General features: G+C 34.2%; 1 protein-coding gene across 1 annotated transcript in view; it reads left to right on the top strand.

The window, feature by feature from the left end:
- The window catches only part of Vegfc (vascular endothelial growth factor C), a 116,054-nt gene that overhangs the window by 67,664 nt on the left and 25,373 nt on the right, over positions 1 to 23,017 (top strand). The window contains exons 2-3 of the mRNA XM_047550059.1: positions 15,343 to 15,556; positions 17,009 to 17,199. Coding sequence (XP_047406015.1) covers positions 15,343 to 15,556; positions 17,009 to 17,199 — 405 coding nt within the window. The remainder of the gene's footprint in view (positions 1 to 15,342; positions 15,557 to 17,008; positions 17,200 to 23,017) is intronic.

The raw sequence follows: 23,017 nt of genomic DNA, 5'->3' as shown, positions 1-23,017 counted from the left end.
TGTAAATATTGACCATCCTTTCAAAAAAATTTAAGCTCTGAAGGAGAGCTGAAAAAAATGGCAGTAGTTTAATAAGGATATGGACTAACACAGTTTTCCTTCTGGTGACCCGTATTTTCTTTCCATGTGCTGGTATTTGTTTCTTAAATGTGTGAGAAGAGCAAGTCTGCATGCCAGCAGGAATACTGTATTTGAATGAGAGAGGAGGAGGAGAGATTGTGGAAGAGAGGGCAATAATAGGAGGAGTCAAGTGTTGCCACAGCAAGAGCAGACGTGCTCCCAGCGCCTGTGCAGTTAATGGAGTTGGAGAGGTTGAGGAGAAGCATTGAATTATTTGTTCTGAAAGGAGGAAGAGCAGTTGGGAGGTTGGGTGTGTATAAGGGAGTTGTTATTTAATCCCCTGTTTTCTTGGTCAAGCTTGTGTGGGAGATCAAGTGGAGATGGTGTGGAATTAGGATGGGCATAAACTGGCAAGCAATACATGAACTGATGGTCAGCAGTGTTAAAAAAAATTCTGACACTTGTTAAAATGGCAAGGAAGAATTTTTTCAGGACTACTGTAGTGTGCATCAGAAGTATTGCTACAAGGGAAAGAGAGCAGGCTCAGCTCTGAATACAATAAGAGCAAGTGAGAATTTATAGTCAAGAAGCAGTTTGGATATGGGTGAAAATTACTAAGAGGAGACATCAAGAGTAGGAAAACTCTTGATAAGCCCACTTAACTAGATTCTTGCTGAAGGCAGGTCAGCAGGATCATATATCACCTGGGGGGTGAGGAATTCTGGCAATTTGAGCAGATATCCAGGGTGGTCAAATATCAAGAATGGGAGGATTCTCTATAAATTAAATTAGAATTCATGCTGAAACTGATGTATTATGTTTTCATTACTATAACAAAAAGCCTGAGGTAGTTAGCATTTAAAGAAAAAAGGTTTATTTTGGGTCATAGTTTTAGAGGTTCCCAGTTTATGACCAAATAACTCTATTGCTTTTGGGTCTGTCGTGAGGCAGCACATCATGGCAGAATCTCTTTGCAGAGCAAAACTACTTACCTCATCATGAGTCAGGGAACAAAACAGCATGAAGAGGGGTCAGGGTCCCAATCCCCTTTAAGGACACACTCCATATGACCTCAAGACCTCCTGCTAGACCTTCTCTTAAAGTCCCACTCCTTCCCAAGAGCACCACTAGGGATCAGACCTTTAACACATGGAACTTTAGAGAACATTCAGCATCCAAACTATAGCAAGGGGATTCTTCATGGATGGACACAAAAGCCCAAAGAATAGGCCTAGTGGAGCAAAGGACTCAGGGGAGCCTCCCTACAGTTTGTCCCAGAAAAGAACCATTATCAGCATGAAACTAATTAAAATAATGTTTTCTAAGTTTTTATAGACCCATTTTGAAATATCAAAAAATTATATGTTTTCAGAGCAATTGAAAGTAATGGCATGTCATTTATATAAAATGACTTTGGTGTATGTACCTCTACTTCTCACCTGTATACAGCTGTTCTCTGCTGTATTACAAGTAAGAACTCCAATGTGAGCTGCTTCAACAGTCTGTCCTGACTGCCATGCCAGAAATATTGCCCTTCCACAGAAATCCCAGAGAACTTCACTGCTGTTACTTAGTGGTACCTACTACTATCTCTCTGCTTGTGTTTTGTGCATGTCTCATCCCCCTCTTGAGGAAATATTTCTGATTCCTTTCTATACTTTTCCATTTAAAAATCCAATAAATATTAATTGTATTAGTGAATAAATATGATTGGCTTGCTTTTCCATGGACAGACAGATTTCTCTCCTCTCTCTCTCTCTCTCTCTCTTTCTCTCTCTCTCTCTCTCTCTTTCAATGAAGTTAACTAGAGCCCTTGATTTTTTTTTTTTTTTTTGAGAATATTTTGTTCTTGAGGGAGGGGAAAAGTAAAGAACATTATGATACATTCCATGTATCATAAAATGAAATCCAGTTTGGTTAACTGTCCTTACCATACAGAAATGTTCCTGACAAACATTAGTAGTAACATTGAATGTAACTACCTGAATTAGATGAACTAAGCTAGCTAATGCTGCAGTCCTACTTTAGGGTTCTAAAGCTAATTGCATGCAGAAATAGAAGAGAGTCAAATGTTTAAAGTTTTTGTATCCTTTAAATGGATTGTTTCCTGTAGTGAAACTTTAAAGAAGAGTTCTACTTATTGATACACAGCATTGTAGAATGCAAATATTTAACTCTCTTACCTCCAGAAGTTATATTTTAAACTTGGAATAAAATTAGGCCCACAATTGCATTATCCATAAACTGAAATATAAATTTCAGGTTATGAAGACTGAGTGAATGTTTCATTAATATGAATGGACATACTTCTAAGAAGTAGGTGAGGTATGCCTGTGTTTAAAAGGTGAACTGAGTCTTCAAACCAGTACTTATTTATCTAAATTATGATTTGTTAGTACCAGGATATTTGCTTGTTACCAGAGTCCATCAGCAAGTTTTTAAACATTTCATCTTTTAATAAGGAATATTTCTTCCTTAATGCTCCCCCTACCTACCCTGTTATTTGCAGGGATATACCTGCTAGAAATACAAAAGGTAAATTGCATAGAGGAAGTCATTGTGAACTTAAATGTTATTGCAAACTTAGATGTTATTGTTAGAAGTATTGTTAACTTAGAAGTAGCACAAAATCAAGAAATGCATTGTGGCACGGTGTTTTCATAAAGCAACCTTGACACTGGATGGAGGGTTGAGTGAAGCTGTTCCTGAAGTAAGCAGGTAAGGATTTAGGAGAACCTGGCTTGAGGAGGGAGTGTCTCTGGTTTCCCAAAGTAGGTGCTTTACCCAAAGCTGCCTGAATGATACTGGTGGGGTGGGAGTAGGGCAAAACAAACAAAAACCTAAACCAGGCATGGTAGCACACTCTATATTCCCAGTGCCTGTCATCCCAGATTTGGGATTAAAGCAAGGGAGATTGCAAGTTCAAGATCAGCCTCAGCAATTTAGCAAGAATCTCAGCAACTTAGCAATATCCTATCTCAAAAAAAATCTAATTAAAAAAAACTATAAATTAGAGAAAGGTAGATTAGGGAGAAGGGAGAGGGAAGAAGTGGAGAAGTACTGGGAACTGAATTAGAGCAAATTGTATTCCATGCTTTTGTGATTATGTCAAAGTGTATCCTAATGTTATATATAACTAAAAAGAATTTTTAAAAAATACACTTACCACAGGGGTAAACAAAGGTCTGTGGTTGTAGTTCAGTGTTAAAGGGTCCCATTACCCCAAACAACAACAACAACAAAACCTAAAACAAAAGAAAAAACTTTCAAAATGCTTAATGATGAACTAGATACAGTGGCAATCTTCAATTTTTTCAGCTTGCTTATTTACTAAATATATAACTTCAACATACTCCAGCTGCCTGCCACTGCACATTACACACACACACACACACACACACACACACACATACACACACACACACACCACATGCAATACAACCCTTTCAGAACCAGAGTATAATTGTGGTCCAGAACCAGCATTATAGATTAAGTAAATGAATTTATGGAGAAAATCATATGTAGAATTTATACTTTTGTTACTTTGAAAAAAATTACTAAATGGATTTTAATTACAGAGAAATGTCATAGCTCAAGGATTAGTAGAAAGCAAAAAGGAACTTTTATGTTTTTAGACAAAGTACTTCTGGTTAAATAATTCAACTTTGTTTTACTCAACATTGTTTCATAGCAACAAGTTCCCCTCCCTGCCACTTTAGTAACTAATCTGGAATCCTTTAGACATAGAAGCACATAAGCAGCAAGAAATTCATCTGTAATTAATTGCAACATACAAAACAGGTATGCCTTAATTTGCAAATTCCTTGGAAAGAATGAATTCAAGGAGCTGATAATTTTTTGGGTTTTCAAAATAAACATATAATGCCTAGCTTATAAACTCCAAGAAAGAAGAGGCTTTGTTTCCAAATAACATGCCTAGAACATTCCTTGGCACATGGCAGTCATTCAGTAAAAGTCATAAAATCATAATATTTCCCTTCTTCGGCATTTAATTAGAATATTTTATTAGAGGGAAGTGACTGCCTATTGTACTTCCTTCTGTTTTTTTTTCTCGTACCAGGGATTGAACTCGGGGCACTTGACCACTGAGCCACATCCCCAGCCCTATTTTATTTATAGACAGGGTCTCACTGAGTTGCTCAGTGCCTCCATTTTGCTGAGGCTGGCTTTGAACTCAAAATCCTTCTGTCTCAGCCTCCCAAACCTCTGGGATTACGGGCATGCACCACTACACCCGGTTGCCTTCTTTTGTGCTTTACAAATATCATTGTAAACATTTTAACAACAGCTCCTCAAGGTACATTTCATTATCTACATTTTATTAACGGGAAACTTAAGCTTGGGTTTATTGTTATCATCATCATCATCTACACTTCTATAAAACCAGGGCTGGGATTGTGGTTCAGTGATAGAGTGCTTGCCTGGCATGTGTGAGGCACTGGATTTGTTTTCTCAGCACCACTTGAAACAAATAAAGGTACATTGACAACTAAAAAAAAAAAAAAAAAAAAAAAAAAAAAAAAAAAAAAAAAACCCAAAACCACAAGGTATATGGACTTTATTCATTAGTTAATGGGATACCAAGAGAGACTTTAGAGGAATTAAGGAAGCAATTACAGCTGTGCTTCAAGAACAGTGACATAGGATGCATTGGAAATGAGAATAGACAAAATAGGTATCACCTTAAATTCCTACAAGGTAATTAAAGCATGAACTTCAGGGTTGGGTGGGCACCTAATCTCACTCACCATCACCCTTTATGTTAGGTTTTGTGACAGCTCTTATTTTGATCTTAACTACCATTGAAGGTACTCTCAGTAAACCCTTGAGAACTCCTGAGCAGGCTCTTGCTTTTTGGCTAAAATGCATTCATATTCATTGTATTTAAATGTATGGGATGGTATTTACTGTTGTCGTTTTTATTTAAAAAAAAAAAAAAAGGTATGTTCATGACACTAAGCCCTCAGGACTGTAGGGCGCTTAAAGAATGTCTCAATTCTGGGTCCAAGTGATTCTTTACCAAAATTTGACAGGTGCAGGGATGGTGGAAGCTGTTGAATTTTTGTATCAGCTCAGCACTTTGCACAGAGTGACTACATAGCATCCACTTTAGAAATCACTAAAATTAGGAGCTCCAATTCCAGTTTCTGAAACTTTCTTTTGATTGTGTCCATTTATTCTCTTGAGAAGTCATGCTGTTTTTCTGGCATATTTCCTCTGTTTTGTCTTTTTCTTTCCATTCTTTCTGCTACATCCTCATAGATATAATGATCCCTGATTACCCAGGTCTCTAGATCACACAAAGAGGACTCTTCAGGGAAAAATAAGGAACCCAATGATTTATTGAAATTACCTTAATGAACACATTATACCTGTTTGAGAAAAAACTCAAATGTTTGGCATATTACTTGTCTTCTGTATGAATTTTGCAACAAGTAGAAACAGGTATTTCTAGCTTCTGTGTATAAAAGGACATAATTAAATAATAGAAGACAAATGAAATTTTTTTCTTGTAAAGAGAAACAAGAGAAAATATCATCTATATAAAATGATTGATTTAATAAATTCAGCTCAACCTTAACCACAAAAAAAAAAAAAGGAAAAGGAAAAGGAAAAACTAATAAAATAGAAATAAATGTGGAAAGAACTTTAAAAATAGACTTACCATAAATAAGCATTGGGCTATTCCTATACCTTATTTAATAGTAACTCATTTAATTGTTACAGCTTTCCTCATATTTCAGGTGAAATGAACCTCAAAAGTCACACACACACGTACAGTGTGTGGAAAAGCTAAAATTCAAATGCAGGTGTATCTAAGCCCAAAACACATCTCTTAGTATTATATTATCCATACCAGTTTATTCCTTCAAAACCTGATCTCTACTAGAAAACTCAGAATTCAGTCAGACATTCTGTTAGAAATGTATTTTGGGATATGCAGGATGTAATTTTAAGTAACATATATACATGATTGAGAAAATTGAAATTTCACAAGGAGTACAGGTTTTAAAGAATTGAACTTGTTATTAATATTCTTTAATATAATTATTAAAGTTAAGTAAATGTCCCTTAATGTAATTTTTGTCCATGTATTTACTATTACTTCTACTATTACTATATTAACAAACTATAGTGTAACTATTCTCCACCACCCATCATATATACAAGGTGCTAGGATTTTTACTTGACTTATATTATTTAGTGCCAACAAATGCCTCAATTTTTTTTTGGTGGGGGGGTTTGTTTTGTTTTGTTTTACCCAGAAGCCATAACTGAGATTCGTCATAGAAGAGAAAAGAAATAAACTTGCAAAATTTTGTATATCAGTGCTTGTATATCAGTATTAAGACTTGAAGCACCACAGGTATAAAACAAATAATATATTTAATATCAAGGTTAATTATAAAGCTATTGTAGTGTGGCACTCACTGGCATAAGGGTAGACAAAAAGATAAATGAAAGAAATTTAAAAGTCCAGAAAGATTCAGCATGTGTTTCACAATAAAGGGACTAGTTCAATGCTGTGGCAAAAGGATGAGATTTTCATCAAATGATGGTGTACCAGTTTGATATGAGAAAAAAGATCTTGACCTCTTCCTCACACTATACTAAGAAAATCAGTTCAAAGTTCATAGTAGGCCCAATATAAAAAGTAAAATTATAAAGCTCCTAGAAGATAACTTAGGATAATATTTACCTTGGTATAAATATCCCATTACCTTGGGATAGTTAAAAAATTTTAAAAGAATATACCAAAAGCATTAACCATAAAGTAAATATTCAGACATCATTAATATTAAGAACTTTTGGTCATCAAAACCCCAAAAACATATACTGGAGAAAAGACAGCATCTTCAACAAATGGTGCTGGGAAAATTGGAAATCCACATGTAACAAAATGAAATTGAACCCCTGTCTCTCACCCTGCACAAAACTCAAATCAAAGTTGATCAAGGACTTAGGCACTAGAACCTGTGCCTAATAGAAGAACAAGTAGGTCCAAATCTTCATCATAGGATTAGGATCTGACTTCCTTAACACGACTTCTAAAGCACAAGAAATAAAATCAAGAAACAATATATGGGATGGATTCAAACTGAAAAGCTTCTTCTCAGTAAAGGAAACAATAATGTGAAGAGAGAGCCTACAGAATGGGAGAAAATCTTTACCACATCAGATAGAACACTAATCTCCAGGATATATAAAGAACTCAAAATACATAACACCAAAAAACCAAATAACCCAATCAATAAATTGTCTGAGGAACTGAACAGACACTTCACAGAAGGAATACAGTCGATCATCAAATATATGAAAAAATGTTCAACATTGCTAGCAATTAGAGAAATGCAAATCAAAACTACATTGAGATTTCATCTCACTCCAGTCAGAATGGCAATTTTCAAGAATACGAGCAACAATAAGTGTTGGCAAGGATGTGGGGGAAAAGGTACACTCAAACATTGCTGGTGGGACTACAAATTGGTGCAGCCACTCTGGAAAGCAGTATGGAGATTCCTCAGAAAACTTGGAGTGGGACCACCATTTAACCCAGCTATCCTACTCCTCAGCATATACCCAAAGGACTTAAAATCAGCATGCTACAGTGACATAGTCACATCAGTGTTTAATATTGCTCAGTGCACAATAGCTGAACTATGAAACCAACCTAGGTGCCCTTTGACAGATGAATGGATAAAGAAAATGTGGTATATATACACAATGGAATATTAATCAGCCATAAAGAGAAATGAGATTAATGGCATTTGCAGGTAAATGGATGGAATTAGAGAATATCATGCTAAGTGAAATAAACTAATTCCCCCAAACCAAAGGCTAAATGTTTTCTCTGATATGTGGATGCTGATCTTTAATGTGGGGAGTGGAGAGCTAGGTAGGGAAGAATGGAAGAACTTTGGACTGGGCAGAGGGGAGTGAGGGGAGGGGGGCGTGTGGGGATGGGAAGGATGGTGGAATGAGACGTACATCATTGTACTGTGTACGTGTATGATTTCACAAATGGTGTGATGCATCTGTACAGCCAGAGAAATGAGAAGTTGTGCTCCATTTGTGTACAATGAGTTGAAATGCATTCTGCTGTCATGTATAACTAATTGGAACAAATTAATTAAAAAAAACACTATTGAGTGAGTGAAGATATGAGTTAAACAGTAGAGGAAGATGCTTTCAACCTACATACCCATGTTTGACAAAAACTTAAATCTAGAATATATTAAGAACCCTTAACAAATTGATAATAGAATAACCAACAGAAATGAAAGAATGAAAAGCCTTTTGTTGGCACTTCTTAAAAGACACAAACCTAGTATCCAAATAACAGATGAAAAAGTGTTCAATATAGGTCATGCAGGAGCTATGCATTAAACCACTACCATGATTATCACAATGTACCCATTGAAGTGAATGAAAATTAAAAACAATAGTACCAGCTGTAGGCAAAGATAGGGAGCACGGGGATTCTTCTGTAGCCCTCAGCAGTATAAATTGGCACAATTACTTCGAAAAATGGTTTGGCCATATCTGTAAAGCTAAGAATATGTTTATTTCATGAGTCATCAATTCCATTTATAATAATAATACCCTAAAATGCATGATACTTTCACTAAAAGACACATGATGCATAGACTGGATCAAGTGCAGTAGTTCATATAATGGAAAACCAGAGAACAGTGAATCTAACTGCCTCAATAAGGATCCATTTCACAAATAAAAGGTTGAGAAAAAGAGCCCAAGACTAAAGATTACATATTGTAAGATTTCATTTATGTGACTTGGAAAAGGAACTTAAAAAACAAAGACATACATTAGAAGAAATCATAAAATGTTGTTTTTTGTTTGTTTGGTTTGGTTTGGTTTGGCTGTTGTTTTGGCCAGGCGGGTGAGGGGGGAGTTAGAAGAGACAGGAAATAAAGAAAGCTTCTAGGATAAAGTCAGGATTCAATAACTTGACCTGGATCTGATTTCAAGAGTTCAATTTGTAAAAATTCATAAACTGGATACATATGATTTATTCATTTTTTAACTAATTTTCACTAATTAAATTTTAAAAGATCACATTATTGATATTACTTTCAGTACTAAATAGCCTTAGCTTCAATTAGCTTTTAAAATGTCAAAGAAGAAAATAAATTTTACTAAAAAAAAATGTTTTAACTATCCATTACATGTTTTAATTTCAAAATAATTTTCTGAATATGTATTTTTTTAAAGATGTAAAACTTGTTTTGAAATAATAAGTCATGGAATGAAAATAATTGAGAAACACATTGATTTTACTTAACTAGGAATATTACATGTGAAGTATCACATTCTCTTCTCATGAAACAATGAAACATTATTGAGAAATGCCTATGTAAAAAACTGTTATCCTGACCAATATGTAAATCTCACTAAGAATGCTACAGTTACTAAGTTCGGCTGATAGTGATACTTTAGATTCATCCAGACATCATTCTAATGTCTGTAAGGAATTTTACAGAGTGAAATTCTTGCAAATTTTCAACCTTCTGGACTATTATTCAGAGGCTAATAAATGACATATGTAGTTCAATTATCCTGACAAAACTCACTCTTACTCAACTGCAGAGTTTCCCAACAGTAGCACCATTACACATTAGCCTGGATAGTTCCTTTTTGTAGGAGACTGTCCTGTGTTACAGAATGTGTAACAGCATACCTGGCCCCTGTTCAGTAGTGCCAGTAGCATCATCCTCACAGTTCTGAAAACAGAAAATGTCCTTAGACATTACCAAACGTTCCCACCCCTGGGGAGTGGGAGTGGTTTGCAGGGGAGTCATCCCTGTGTGGAACAATTGCTTTTGTTAATTTTGGCCTCAACTCTTTAGTGCCATTTTTGCAATCATGTCTGAAAAAAGGTTAGAATATTGAACTTCACCATTCTCCGAAAACATTAATGAAGATAAAGACTCAGAAACACATTAAGAAGGAACTTGAAAGATTTTGATATGTCCCTAGTCAGAACTCTTTCTGTATTAATGGAACCTTTGCAAATTCTCAAAAGTAAAATATGAAGTGAATGTGTCGTGGCTTGCTGATACTGTCTGTTTATCCCTACATAGCTCTAGCTCTATTCACTGGGATGGATGTTCACTGAAGAGCCATATGACTTAGCTGACAATGCTCAATTCCTAGATGACTAATCATTTGAAAATGCAGAAAACAGATCTAAAGAAATCCTGCACCTGAACGTATGAAGTACTTAGTTTACAAAGGCGTAAACATTTCAGCTATCCAAAAAACAACCTCTGTACCATGCTGTTATTTTCTAAGGATGTTATACTGGCAAGTAATTACATCTCTGATTGCAAAAGGTACATTATACTTCTTTTCTTGCGGGGGGAGGGTGGCAGGCGTTGATCATTGTGTACTATGAACATTAGCTGCTTTTTATTTTACTGAATTAATAGTACCTTATTGCATTTCCTACAATAGTCTAGGAAAGTACATCTTTCCCCACATTTCCAAAAAACCTGTCTCCACATTCCTGTTATCACTCTTAGTTTTTGCCAACCTAGAAAGTAGTAAATTTTTTCCATTTTTTTGTTTTAAAATTATTAATTTTTACAATTGATTCTTTATACATACAAGTGAGATTCATGTGTGATTCATCCATGCACATGACATAATTGTTTGGTTAATTTCCTTCATTTTTTCCTCCCCTTTTCCATCTCTTCTCCCTCCCCCTCACTCCCCTTTCTCTACTCTACTGTTCTCCCATGCATTTTCATGAGAATCCCCCACCCCTTTTTAATGCCATATTGCTCTCTGGAGTCCACATTTAAGAGAAAACTTTTGACCCTTGACTTTGTGAGTCTGGTTTATTTCACTCAGCATGCTCTTCCCCAGTTCCATACCTTTACCAGCAAATGACTTGATTTCATTTTGCTTTATGATCAAGTAAAACTCCATTCTGTATATATACCACATTTTCTTAATCCATTAGTCGATCGGGGGACACCTAGGGTGGTTCCACATCTTGGTATTGTGAATTAGGCTGCTCTAAAGAGTGGTATGAACGTATCACTATAGTATGTTGATTTTAGTTCTTCAACTCAAAGTGAATCAAACACCTAGGAATCAGCCCAGAAATGCTGCAACTGCTAGAAGAAGACAAAGGGTCAACTCTCCAACATGCTGGTGCAGGCACTGACTTCCTTTTTAAGACTCCTGAAGCTCAAGAAATAAAACCAAGCATCAGTAAGTGGGATGACTTCAAATTAAAAAGCATCTGCACAGCAAACAAAACAAAAGCATGAAGAGAGAGCCTACAGAATGGAAGAAAATCTTAACACACACACACACACACACAAATTCAATAAATGGGCAAATGAACTAAACACACATTTCACAAAGGAAGAAACGCAAATGGCCAACAAATACATAAAAAATGTTCAACATCGGGCTGGGGATATAGCTCAGTTGGTAGAGTGCTTGCCTTGCAAGCACAAGGCCCTGGGTTCAATCCCCAGCACCGCCAAAAAAAAAAAAAAAAAAAAAAAAATGTTCAACATCCTTAGTAATCAGGGAAATGCAAATCCAGATTACACTGAGATTTCATCTCATGCCAGTTAGAGTGGCAGCCATCAAGAATACAAGTAGTAATAAATGCTGGAAAGGTTGTGGGAGAAAGGTGTATTTATACATTGTTAATGGAGCTGCAAATAAGAACTACCACTATGGAAAGCAATATAGGGATTCCTTAAAAGACTAAGAATGGACCTACTATATGATCCAGCCATCTCACTCCTTGGTATTTTTCCAAAAGAACTAAAATCAGCATACATTATACTTCTATATCAAATTTCTATTTGAATCATTGCAAAAACTCTATGAAGGAAATACCATTTTCCCCATTTCACAGAAAAAATTAGGTTTGAAGAGATGAAATCTAATGCTACCCAGTTAAATATGATCTTTTTATCCATGATAGAAATCTGGGTCTCTTGGTACTAAAACTTGTTTTTCTTCTACATAAATATAATACAGTAATTAATTATCATCTAGTTCAAAAGAATAATGAATTACTTAGTCTTCAAGACTTTTTTTATTCAATCTATGATAGCCTCTGCTATAAATTAAATAATATATCAAAGGCATGCTCTATGCAAATATAAGATATATATATATATATAAGAAAGGGTGAAATGAGATCTAATCCCATGCCCTGCAGTAAGTATGCTTAGAGATGATTACTGTGAACATTTTATTATGATTATAAAGTTATATTTAAAATTAAAATGCTGAAGTACATAAAGAATACCATAATTTCCTCTGTCCTACAATTCAAAGAAGAGAACTTTTGCTAAACAGCTTTTACTTTCAAGACAATGTACACACATGCATGTAATCTATCTATATTAAAAATTTTCAAAGAAGGTATTGTGAACCACTTTTCATGGCTAAACTATACAACTGTTATTAACATTTTATAGTGTTAGCTCAATTTCTCTGCTAAATTATATTTTTCCATAAATTATTTAATTACTTTTTATTGTTTTTGTGTTTTAATAATCATTATTATATATACAACCTCACAATGAATTTGTACATATATCTGAAATAATTGCATCACTTCTCTCGGATAGGAAATTTAATTCTAAAATGAGTTTTCTATCTAAAAGGGGCATATTTAAAGTCCTTTTAAGTTGTAATACAGTGTTTTTCTTGAATAACTATACTAACTTATACTCCCACCAGAATTGAAAAGAATTATAGTTTCCTTCACTTTTGCTGTTAACCAATATATGTTAAAACTATTTTTTCTTCATGGTTATTCTGTTCAAGTTCTTTGCCCATTTTTCTATTAAAATACCAGTTAATTTTCACATTAACATGTTTTTGCAATATATTAAGAACTTAAGTCCTTTCCATCTGTTATATATATATTGCAAAGTTTTCTCATTTCATTGTCTTTGATTTTGTCTACAATGTTTTCCACCATACATATATTCTACATTTTTTATAACCACGTTTAACAAGACCTCTTTTCAGCCCAAGAATATAGATAGCTAATGTCTATCTTCTACTTCTTTTGTTTCATTTGTAAAGTTATATTTGTCTCTCTTGTGAATTTTATGCTTATATTTTTCTCCTGTTGATCTTTTGAGGGAGCTTAATGTTTTCTCTTATAGATATAAATATTGTAGTGGTGTTTTCCATTTCTAAATTTTTAAGTATGAGAGTAATTTCTGTCTCAAAACTTCTAGAAATACTTAACTGAAAATCCTTCATCCCCATCCCATTTCTTGATGTTCCATGTGATCTTTCTCTGAGTTGTGTAGAGCAACTCCTGCTGGTGGAGGGAGCACTCAGCCCTACTCTGGAAATTGGTGTGATCATCTTAAGTCACAGCCTGACTTTAATCTTAACTAAATAGTAAGGACAAGAACTCCAGCGACCATCCTCTCAAACACAGTACCTGGTTGCTCCTTGTGTTTGGGGGGCTATTAAACAAGCAGAAGCTAACAAAACCCAGCCATGATATTTTAACAGTAGGTTGCAGTGACCACAGATATAGCTGCCCGCCCCTTGGTTTTATTGAGGTATGATTGACAAATAAAAATTGTTTGCCTTAAGTTTAAGGTTTAAGGTGTGATTTGTACCTTAAAAATGTATGCCTTAAGTATAACGGGTACAATATGATGTTAATATATGTACATATATTGTAAAGTGATCACCACAGCTAGTCAACAAGTTCATCACCTCACATGGTGTGTTATTTTTATAAACTTGTATTTTTTTAATCTTTCTCTGAAATAGTCATCCTTTTCGATTCTGAAACACTTTTGGTTCTTGAGTTTTGTGTAATATGTAAAATTTTCCTCCGGCAAGTATTCCATAATTTAATTGGGAAAGTGATAAGATATTCTGTGACCTTAGTTTAATTGAAACTAAGGTCTCCTCTCCATTTTTTTTAGTAGGATTCTAGCTTGTAGAATTATATGGTGTATTAAGAACCCTCCTACATATTATAGAAAGTAAAGGATTAATGTCAGCACTTTTATAACACAGACCTAAAAGAAATTAAATGACATTCTCAAATCACACAGTAAATGGTAGAGAAAGTAGAAACCCAATATTAATAGCCAACTTTGTTCTCCAATAGGAGGGAATACATTTCATAATCTGTTGCCACATTTTAGAAGACTTTGTAATTACGTAAGAAAATGTAATAGAAAATTCACCTGTATCAGGATAATTTGAATTTTTAAAATGTGCTGTGACTTTCAATTAAATAACATTTCAGTTTTAAGAAAAATGCATTAATTTTGTGCTTCAAAAATTAGAAAAGGAGAACTATAACTTGTTGGAATCAATATAGAGTCTTGATCTCCACCCAATAATCCATTGGGAGGTGAAAGTAGTTAACTGCAATTTTAACAATTCACCAATGGATTCCTGTGTATGCTAAAAAAAAGATAGACTGATCATGGCAATATAAAATAAATGATTGCTGTTGAATTTTACTTCAAAGATAGATGAAGCAAAAAAAAAAAAGTTCCACTTTTCCTAATTTTAAAGCATAATTTAGAATTTTTTAGATATGGTAACTAATTAAATGCAATGGAATTTTCTACTTAATTGGATATACTTATAATAAGTAACAATTTATAAGCAGATTTAGTCTTCTTTGAACTATCCTACATCTTTTTCATAGTAAAATTAATCTTGCTTATCAAAGTTTTTGAAATATTGGAAGGTTTTACCAAAATACAAATTTTATTATGACACAACTGTTGAAATCTTATTTTCATGTCATTATTTATTCTTAGACAGCTTCCATGAAAGTAAGATCCCTAATTTTTAGCATCCTGCTTAATTATATTTTATCAATACTTATAACTATAAAGGAAAAATAGATTTCAGTATAATTTTATTTATGTAGGTGGTCAGTACAAACTTGAATAAATTTTCAAGCTTACAAATTTGCCAATTATGTAAATGAATTATAAATAAAACAAATAAGCCACTTCAAAAATCATTACTAAAATCACATATCAAAATTCTTTTCTTTAAAACAAAATATATATTGATAATTGCAATTCAGACTAATTAAAATATGGATATAATTTTACCAAGAAATTAGTTGAGGAGTCATTAACAATATTTTTATTAGCAAATATACATTACATTAAGTCTAAAGGTTTTTTTAATATATATATCTGTTTCCATATCCTGAGTCTGATAAGTAAATGATCTTGCATTTTTCCTTGACAGGCATATGCAGGCAAAGACCTGGAGGAACAGTTGCGGTCCGTGTCCAGTGTAGATGAGCTCATGACTGTACTCTACCCAGAATACTGGAAAATGTACAAGTGTCAGTTAAGGAAAGGAGGCTGGCAGCACAGTAAAGAACAGCCCAACCCCAACACAAGGACCGAAGAGACACTAAAATTTGCTGCAGCACATTATAATGCAGAGATCCTGAAAAGTAAGTGTAAGAAAGAAAATGTATATTGAGCCTCATATGTCAAATTATTTAAGACTTCCAGCATCGTCCTTTAATTTCAGCATTTGTACATTATGGCATGAATGTCAAGAAAATTAGAAAATAAAAAAGTACTTTAAAAATATACCATTCTTTAATTTCACTTTGAGTGTTAAGAATATTTCTTGAAATTGAAAGCTAGAAAGGCACATGTGTATCAACACATTTATTTTTTAATTGGGGTAATATGCCATTGTCAAATTTTAAAAACACAGATATATTTTACACACTAGGCCAGTTTAATCATTTAAGCATCATGTATCTTACAAAATAACTCTACCTAAATTTTCTTTCCAAATTGAATTTAGAAATGCTTTATTTCTCCGCAAACAAACCCCAATAACCTTTTAAATGCTACTTCTTGTCTCACCACCTTGTAGATGACTGAGTCAGAGCTGGACTTTGTGAAGCTGACGGGATATCTAGCATACACTTTACAAAACATTGTAATGTTGCATAAAAGGGCATGATATCAATTGATGGGCTAATTTAAAAAAAAAGACTCCCTTTAGTTGTTAGATACTACTTGAAAGGTTTGATATTGCAAAGTATTTTGAGAGCAAAAGTAAACAAAAATGACTTCATACCCAATAGTCTATGTCCTTTTTTTTCTTTTCAAAAATTTTATTTTAGGGAAAATATGAGTGAAATAAGCTAGAACACTTAGGAAGTATATCATTTGCAATACAGTAAGAGTCAAAAGCATTATAGGAAGCCACAAAAAAAAAAAAAAATTCCAAGAGAAAGCATGAAAGGGATAGGAACTTTGATTTCCCTGAAAAAACAAAAACAAAATGTTAGTATAGATACAAAGACTGATGGGTGGAAATTAGGCTTGCATTTCACATAGCTACTGCTATGATTTTACCCCAAATTGTCAAATAACCTGCCTGAAAATGATTTTTGAGTTGAATCCAAGACCATAGCCAGCCAATTTCACATTTACATTTCAGTTTAAAAAGAAAATAAAATCATGTTGTTTACATCTGCTTCAAGACCACAAAAAGCAGTACATAACATAGCAAATGACTCTATTTCTGCAATCTTATGAGCATCCATATATTAAATTCCCATTCTTTAAATAAGGAAAATCAAACATAAGTGCTATGGGATAGTGATGTAGTGTTTTTTAAATTAAAAGTGTAGTCCTAACTTAGCTCGCTACGTGGCTATAGAAATAAGTTTTTTTTAAAGAAAATATTCATTGCTGGTGTTAGCTATATCATATTTCCATTTACAGGGCAATTGAGGACCCTGGCAGATACTTCCGTAAATGTATTTATTATACTTAAAGCATTAAATCTGAAATCAAATGTGAGTGGCTTCCAACTGCTGTGGGCTTTTTCCCCCTTGGTGGCTTCTGTATAACTTACAGACTTCCCTGTGACTCGACAGGTATTGATAATGAGTGGAGAAAGACTCAATGCATGCCACGTGAGGTGTGTATAGATGTGGGGAAGGAGTTTGGAGCAGCAACAAACACCTTCTTTAAACCTCCATGTGTGTCCGCCTACAGATGTGGGGGCTGCTGCAACAGTGAGGGGCTACAGTGCATGAACACCAGCACAGGCTACCTCAGCAAGACGGTAGGTATTTCCTATTTCAGCTCCAAGAGTCCTCTCAGGGAGAGCCTTTGACTCTGGGAACGTGGGATTCTGGTCCTGTTGAAGTAGTTTTGTTCAAGTCAGAGTTTCTAAGCTTTAATATTTTGTGTTTGGGGATGATACAGTATCATGAAGAAAGTAATTGATGCTGTATGAACTTTGTTCATTTAGTGGAATCAAAACCTAGTGAAGAAAATGATAATAGCAATGTATATGCACAGGTGTACAATATATGTATATGTGTGTACATGATATGTGTGTGTGGATATATGTACAATATATGTATATATGTGTACAATGTATGTATATGTGTGTGCGCATGTGCATACAATGTATGGATATATGTGTGTGTGCATGTGTTGATCTTCAAGAATAACCATTTTCATTTGGAAACAAAATTCTTTTAAATCATTATAGTTTCTGGTTGGATATAACACAAATTGCATATTCAAAATGTATAATTATATCCATGTGTTCTGTGAAACAGTGGCATAGTGTTGAAATCAGCCATCACATAAAACGAATTTATTGTGTTCCTTTCAAAAGCAAAGGAGATAGTTCTGACGCTAAATCCCAAATATTTTGAATAATCCATAAAGTTCATCCAATAAGATGTTAACATGTTGGTTGAAGTCATGTGTGCACTGACTTCCTGCACAGAGGCAGTACTGTGGGCTGACCTGATGCAGGCATCTTCCAGAAAGACAAAACTGGAATTGCTTTAAAGACTTTTCCATACTTATGATAAATGAACCAGCATCAGTAATCTAACTACATTCAAAACTATGTTTTGATTGTTAAAATGAAAAACGGAACTTTTAAAAAATGTGATGTTAAATTTGATTTGTATGATGTGGAATGACAGCAAATTAACATTTTAATTTCATGTACACCTTAGCTGATCTACATGGCCAGCTAAACCTACTCTAATTGTAATATAATGTTAATGGGAATGAAAGTTAAGAATACTGCCTCAGTTCCTTTGACTGCATTTTTCCATGTAGTTGCAGTTAGTCTTTAAGACAAGCTTATTGGTGTATGCAAAGGCACTGGGATAGAGAAAACATAGTGGTTCCCAAGAATTGAAGAAAGCTCAGAGTCCTGGAAGTATAAAAAGTGAGGTCAAAGATTAGGTACATTAGATGATTCTGAAGAGGAAGGAACAGGCTAGCTATTCAGGGCTGGGATAGATGTTTTGTAGAGACTGACTACTCAGATTTGTTACAATATCATGCTGGGATCAGCTTTGAGGACAGATTTGGAGGAGGGGAAATGGAGGTAAGGAGAATAGAGAGGATGCTATTTCATCAATTGGAAGAAGCATCAGAGGCATCTTAGAGTTCTGTTAGTGTGGTCTTGGAGATCCAAGATGCTAGGGACACCTCTCATCCAATTCTGCACACTCACCTTATATGTCTTCATCTACTCATTTTGCTCTTCATGTTGGAGATTCCCAAATCTTATCTTTAGTATACTGCTCTCCAGCTAACTATATTACCTGCTCAAATTTGTGATTTGGCTTTTGCCTAAATAGTTCAATGATAATCTGTCTCACACTGGAGTTACATCCAAGTCCTCTCTCCTCAAACAAGCAAACAAGCAAATTAAGCTCATTTTTTCCAGTAGTCTCTGTCTGAAAATGACATATTCATCCATTTAGCTAAACCAAATTGACCTTCTCTAAAAAAGTCTTCCAAACATCTCTAGGATGCATCCATTGTCTTCATTCTGCTGATCCCACTGTGATGTAGGCCATGTTTATCCCTCATCTAGACCTGGACCAGCCTAATAAATGGTCCCCTACTTTCTTCTTATTCCTATCCAATCTGTTGGCCACATTTTAGTCACGAATTTTTTTCTAAAACTTTCCAAACCATTGCTTACTTGGAACTGAGCTAGCACATAGCCAATGTGTGGATTATCTGATGTTTGCTAATTGGATTGCTCAGGCAGTCTGTTCCGATGGGTGCAAACACACTAGAGTGTGTTAAACATCTTGAATGTTTCTGTAAGACAAAATTTCTTCACATGATTTATTGGGTGGTTCATGATCTAGCTGCTCCCTAAATTTCAGTCTCATTTGTTAACTCCTCTTCTCTTTAAAAGCTACTTTTCGTCAGTATCCAAATTCTTAGCTCTTAGATTGTATCAGTACCGCTCACCTTTCTTACAAAGCTGTGCTCTGTGGTAATGACCCCGAGATCTTCATTTATCCAATTAATTTCTCCTCATCCTTAGACCAAGACATAAACGTCATCTCCATGATATTGTTCGTGCTCACATGGTATCTTTTATTTCACACATTTTAGCATCATTACATCATCTGTCTGTCAGATGGTTTTATTCCCTAGACTCTAAAGTCCATGAAAGGAAACACTGTGTTTGGTTATTAATGTGAGGAACAGTGCAATAGTGGGGTACATAGTGGAGATTTGGAATTGTATAGAACAAAGGCTTGAGTGAGTGGAAAGTAATTCAACCTCAAAAGTAGAGTATTGAATATGCTGATTTTGAGAATCCAAATGCAATTTAGGTGCAGAACCCAGAAGAATGTTGATCATATAACTATAGAATTTAGCTAAGTGAATGGATCTCTCAGTTTTAATTTAGGAGAAAGCATCATATGGAGAAAGGTTATTTGAAGCCCCATGTGCCTGTTAATAGAGACTACATTTATCAGAAGAGCAAAAACTAATGCCAAGGGGAAGCCAATATTCATGAGTCAATGTCCCATCCATTTCTTCCTTTGACTTTTGTAATATCATGCTTTCTGCTCAGACAACTCAGATGTTTTTGTTTATAGTAGAAGAATAATTATAATTAATTATAATTTGAATTTGAGTAAGCAAGTAGAGTTGCATACTGTGTTTTACAGTAGGTGCACAGTAATGTACATATCCTGCCCTAATGGAGTTTGCAAATCATCCAAGAAAATAAACATTAGTAAAGTAATTAAAAGTTGTCTAAGTATTGTAAAAGAGAGGTAAAAGGGTTATGGAACTGCATTCAAGGAGATTTATAAAGCAAGGAAGGAAATTCTCAAAGGCAATGTTCATTCATGTTTCCATTTTTACTCATTCGGCAACTCATAAAAGTTCATGCTTAAGTGACACCTTTTCTTAAGTTCATTCAAATTATTATATTGTCAATATAGTATAAATGGAAGGATGTGAAGATTTCTTTCAAATTCAAAAGGAAGTTTCTTACTATTGAATTTTCGGAAGTAAAAACAAAAATGTTTCTGTGTTGTTTGAAGTTCCAGACACATTTTTAACCAACAAAGTCACCAATGTGGAATCAAATAAATTGTATGGACAACATACTTTAAAGTAGTGATAAACTCAAATTTTTGTTTTTTTATAGAAGCTTCATAGAAATGCTTTTTATGAGGCTCAATGAAGGGCAGGTTATCATACTGTGTGAGGAAGCCAGCCATTATTTGAAAAGTAAAACCATATGCACTAAGCATTCCTGAGTGAAGTAATCGATAACAACCGCTTCAAAGTCTCCCACAACTAATACATGAGTGACTTTGAAATTGCTGTCTTCTTGACCTCTTCCATAAACATACATTTTAACTGTATTTTCTTATGAGAACTTATATATATAGGAGATAGAAATCAAAAAATAGTGAATTTTGTAGAAAATAAATTATATAGTGATTAATGTAGAAGCAAAAGAAAGTCATCTGTGTTCCAGCCCCATATTTGGATTAAAACATTCTCTGAATTATTTACCTTCTGTATTGTGTTGAAGATAGGAATGGATAAAGGGAAACTAACTTTATGGGGTTTTATTGGGTCCAGGGGTTAGTGTTCAAAAACTGGAGCCTTCTTTGAATGGTCATTAGTGCTGCACTGAAGAAGCCCACAGAGTCCCCACAAGCTCACTTTATATACAGAAAGAGCAGTATTTAACATTCTCTTTCAAATACTAAAAGCTATTTCTTTTTTTCTTTTTTCTTTTTTTTTTTTTTTGGTACTGGGGATTGAACTCTGAGGCACTCAACCACTGAGCCACATCCCCAGCCCTATTTTGTATTTTATTTAGAGTCAGGATCTCACTGAGTTGCTTAGCACCTCATTTTTGCTGAGGCTGGGCTTTGAACTTGCAGTCCTCCTGCCTCAGCCTCCTGAGTCACTTTTTGTTAATTTTTAAAGAAATAATATAAGACATATGGTACCAAAGGTATTTCAGATTATGTTGGACTTAAAATGAATGTTTCTTAAAATTTTACGGAAAAGTATATTTAAACCTCAGTAAAATGCATTACTATGTACTCAAACTAGGAGATATTATTTTGCACTGTAGTCAGAGCTATTCCATTAATTAGATAAAATGTTGTGGCAGTCTGAAACTTTAACTTACTCTATTCACATGTAGTCAGCAAGTAGAACATGGTATGTATTGTATCTTTAACAAATTAATATTTGGCAAGCACAGTGGTTGGAAATCAGGTTTTATCCTGATGTGGAAAAAGAACTCTATAGCAATAACAGTCATCAGAAGTTTCTTTAGGAGTAACATTTGCCTTAGGAAAATAATTTAGGCCTCTGTGAAGAATACCGCTTTTGTCCACCTGAAGGTATGATGATGTTCGCACATTTTATTCAGAATTTTTAAACTCCTGAATTGGAGTTTTAACTGTAGCTATAGTACTGTGTATGCATTTTATGCACAGCAGTGTTAAAATCAATGTAGTGCTAGATGTAAATTTGTCACACTCTCTGCAACTGGTGTTCATTTCCAGGCCCAATCTGAATTCCATAGAACTTTGATGGCTGTCCATGTGCTGTCCAGTGGAAATACTACAAGAACCCTCAGTGTTTATCTTTTCACATTTTTAAGGATTATTTCTTTAAATGTTTTATAATCTTTTTATCAAATTATGCACCTGTGGGTCATACCCCACAAGGGCTATGTATTTTTAAATTTTTTTGGACTCAAAGTTGGGATATTTATTTTTTATTTTCACTTTTATTGTTTTTCATGGTTTCAGATCCTGGAAATGGATTTTAAATTAATTTAAAATTATTTAATTTAAAATTAAATATTTAAATAAAATTAAATAGAAGATACACTGATTGTATTTTAGGTATAACGGTGTTTTAAAGGAAAGGATTTGGGGGTCATATTTGTCTCCACACAAACATTTGAATTTAGTAGTTATACTGTTTCCTAGAATATTCAGTAAGAGAATATTCTCCACCTTTTTTCTTGAATAGACTAAAAATAAAATAAGTAGAAACAGGAATTGTTGTTTTACAGCTGTTACTATGCTGGGGTAAACAACCTATTGTTTCATAATGATTTTATTTAAAGTCCATTTTTGTTGATGAAAACTGACTATTAAATATTCTTATTAAAAAGTGCCAGTAGGTAACAACTGGAAAACTACTGTTGGAAATACTTCCTATTTCCTCTTCTTTATTATAGTTTTATTATAGTTTAACAGAGAAAACAATCAAAAAGCCTTATTGAAAGTGGTTGTTTGTTTGTTTGTTTGTTGTTTGCTTTTAGTGCCAAGAATTGAACTCAGGGGCACTTAACTACTGAGCTAACTCCCCAGACCTTTTTTTAGTTTTATTTTGAGACAGGAGCTCACTAAGTTACATAGGATCTAGTTGAGTTCCTAAGGCTGCCTCACTCTCCCAAGTCACTAGAACTAGAGGCATGTGCCAATGCACTCAACTGAAAGTACCTTCTTTACATAAATCTTTTTGATCTGCTCCCAAAGCAATAACTCTTTTAATAGATGTATGTTCTTAAAAATATGTACTATTAGTCTCCGTAATAAATT

Source organism: Sciurus carolinensis, chromosome 4, assembly GCF_902686445.1.
Source record: "Sciurus carolinensis chromosome 4, mSciCar1.2, whole genome shotgun sequence".
NCBI classification, from domain to species: domain Eukaryota; kingdom Metazoa; phylum Chordata; class Mammalia; order Rodentia; family Sciuridae; genus Sciurus; species Sciurus carolinensis.
This window is presented reverse-complemented; position numbering and strand designations above follow the sequence as displayed.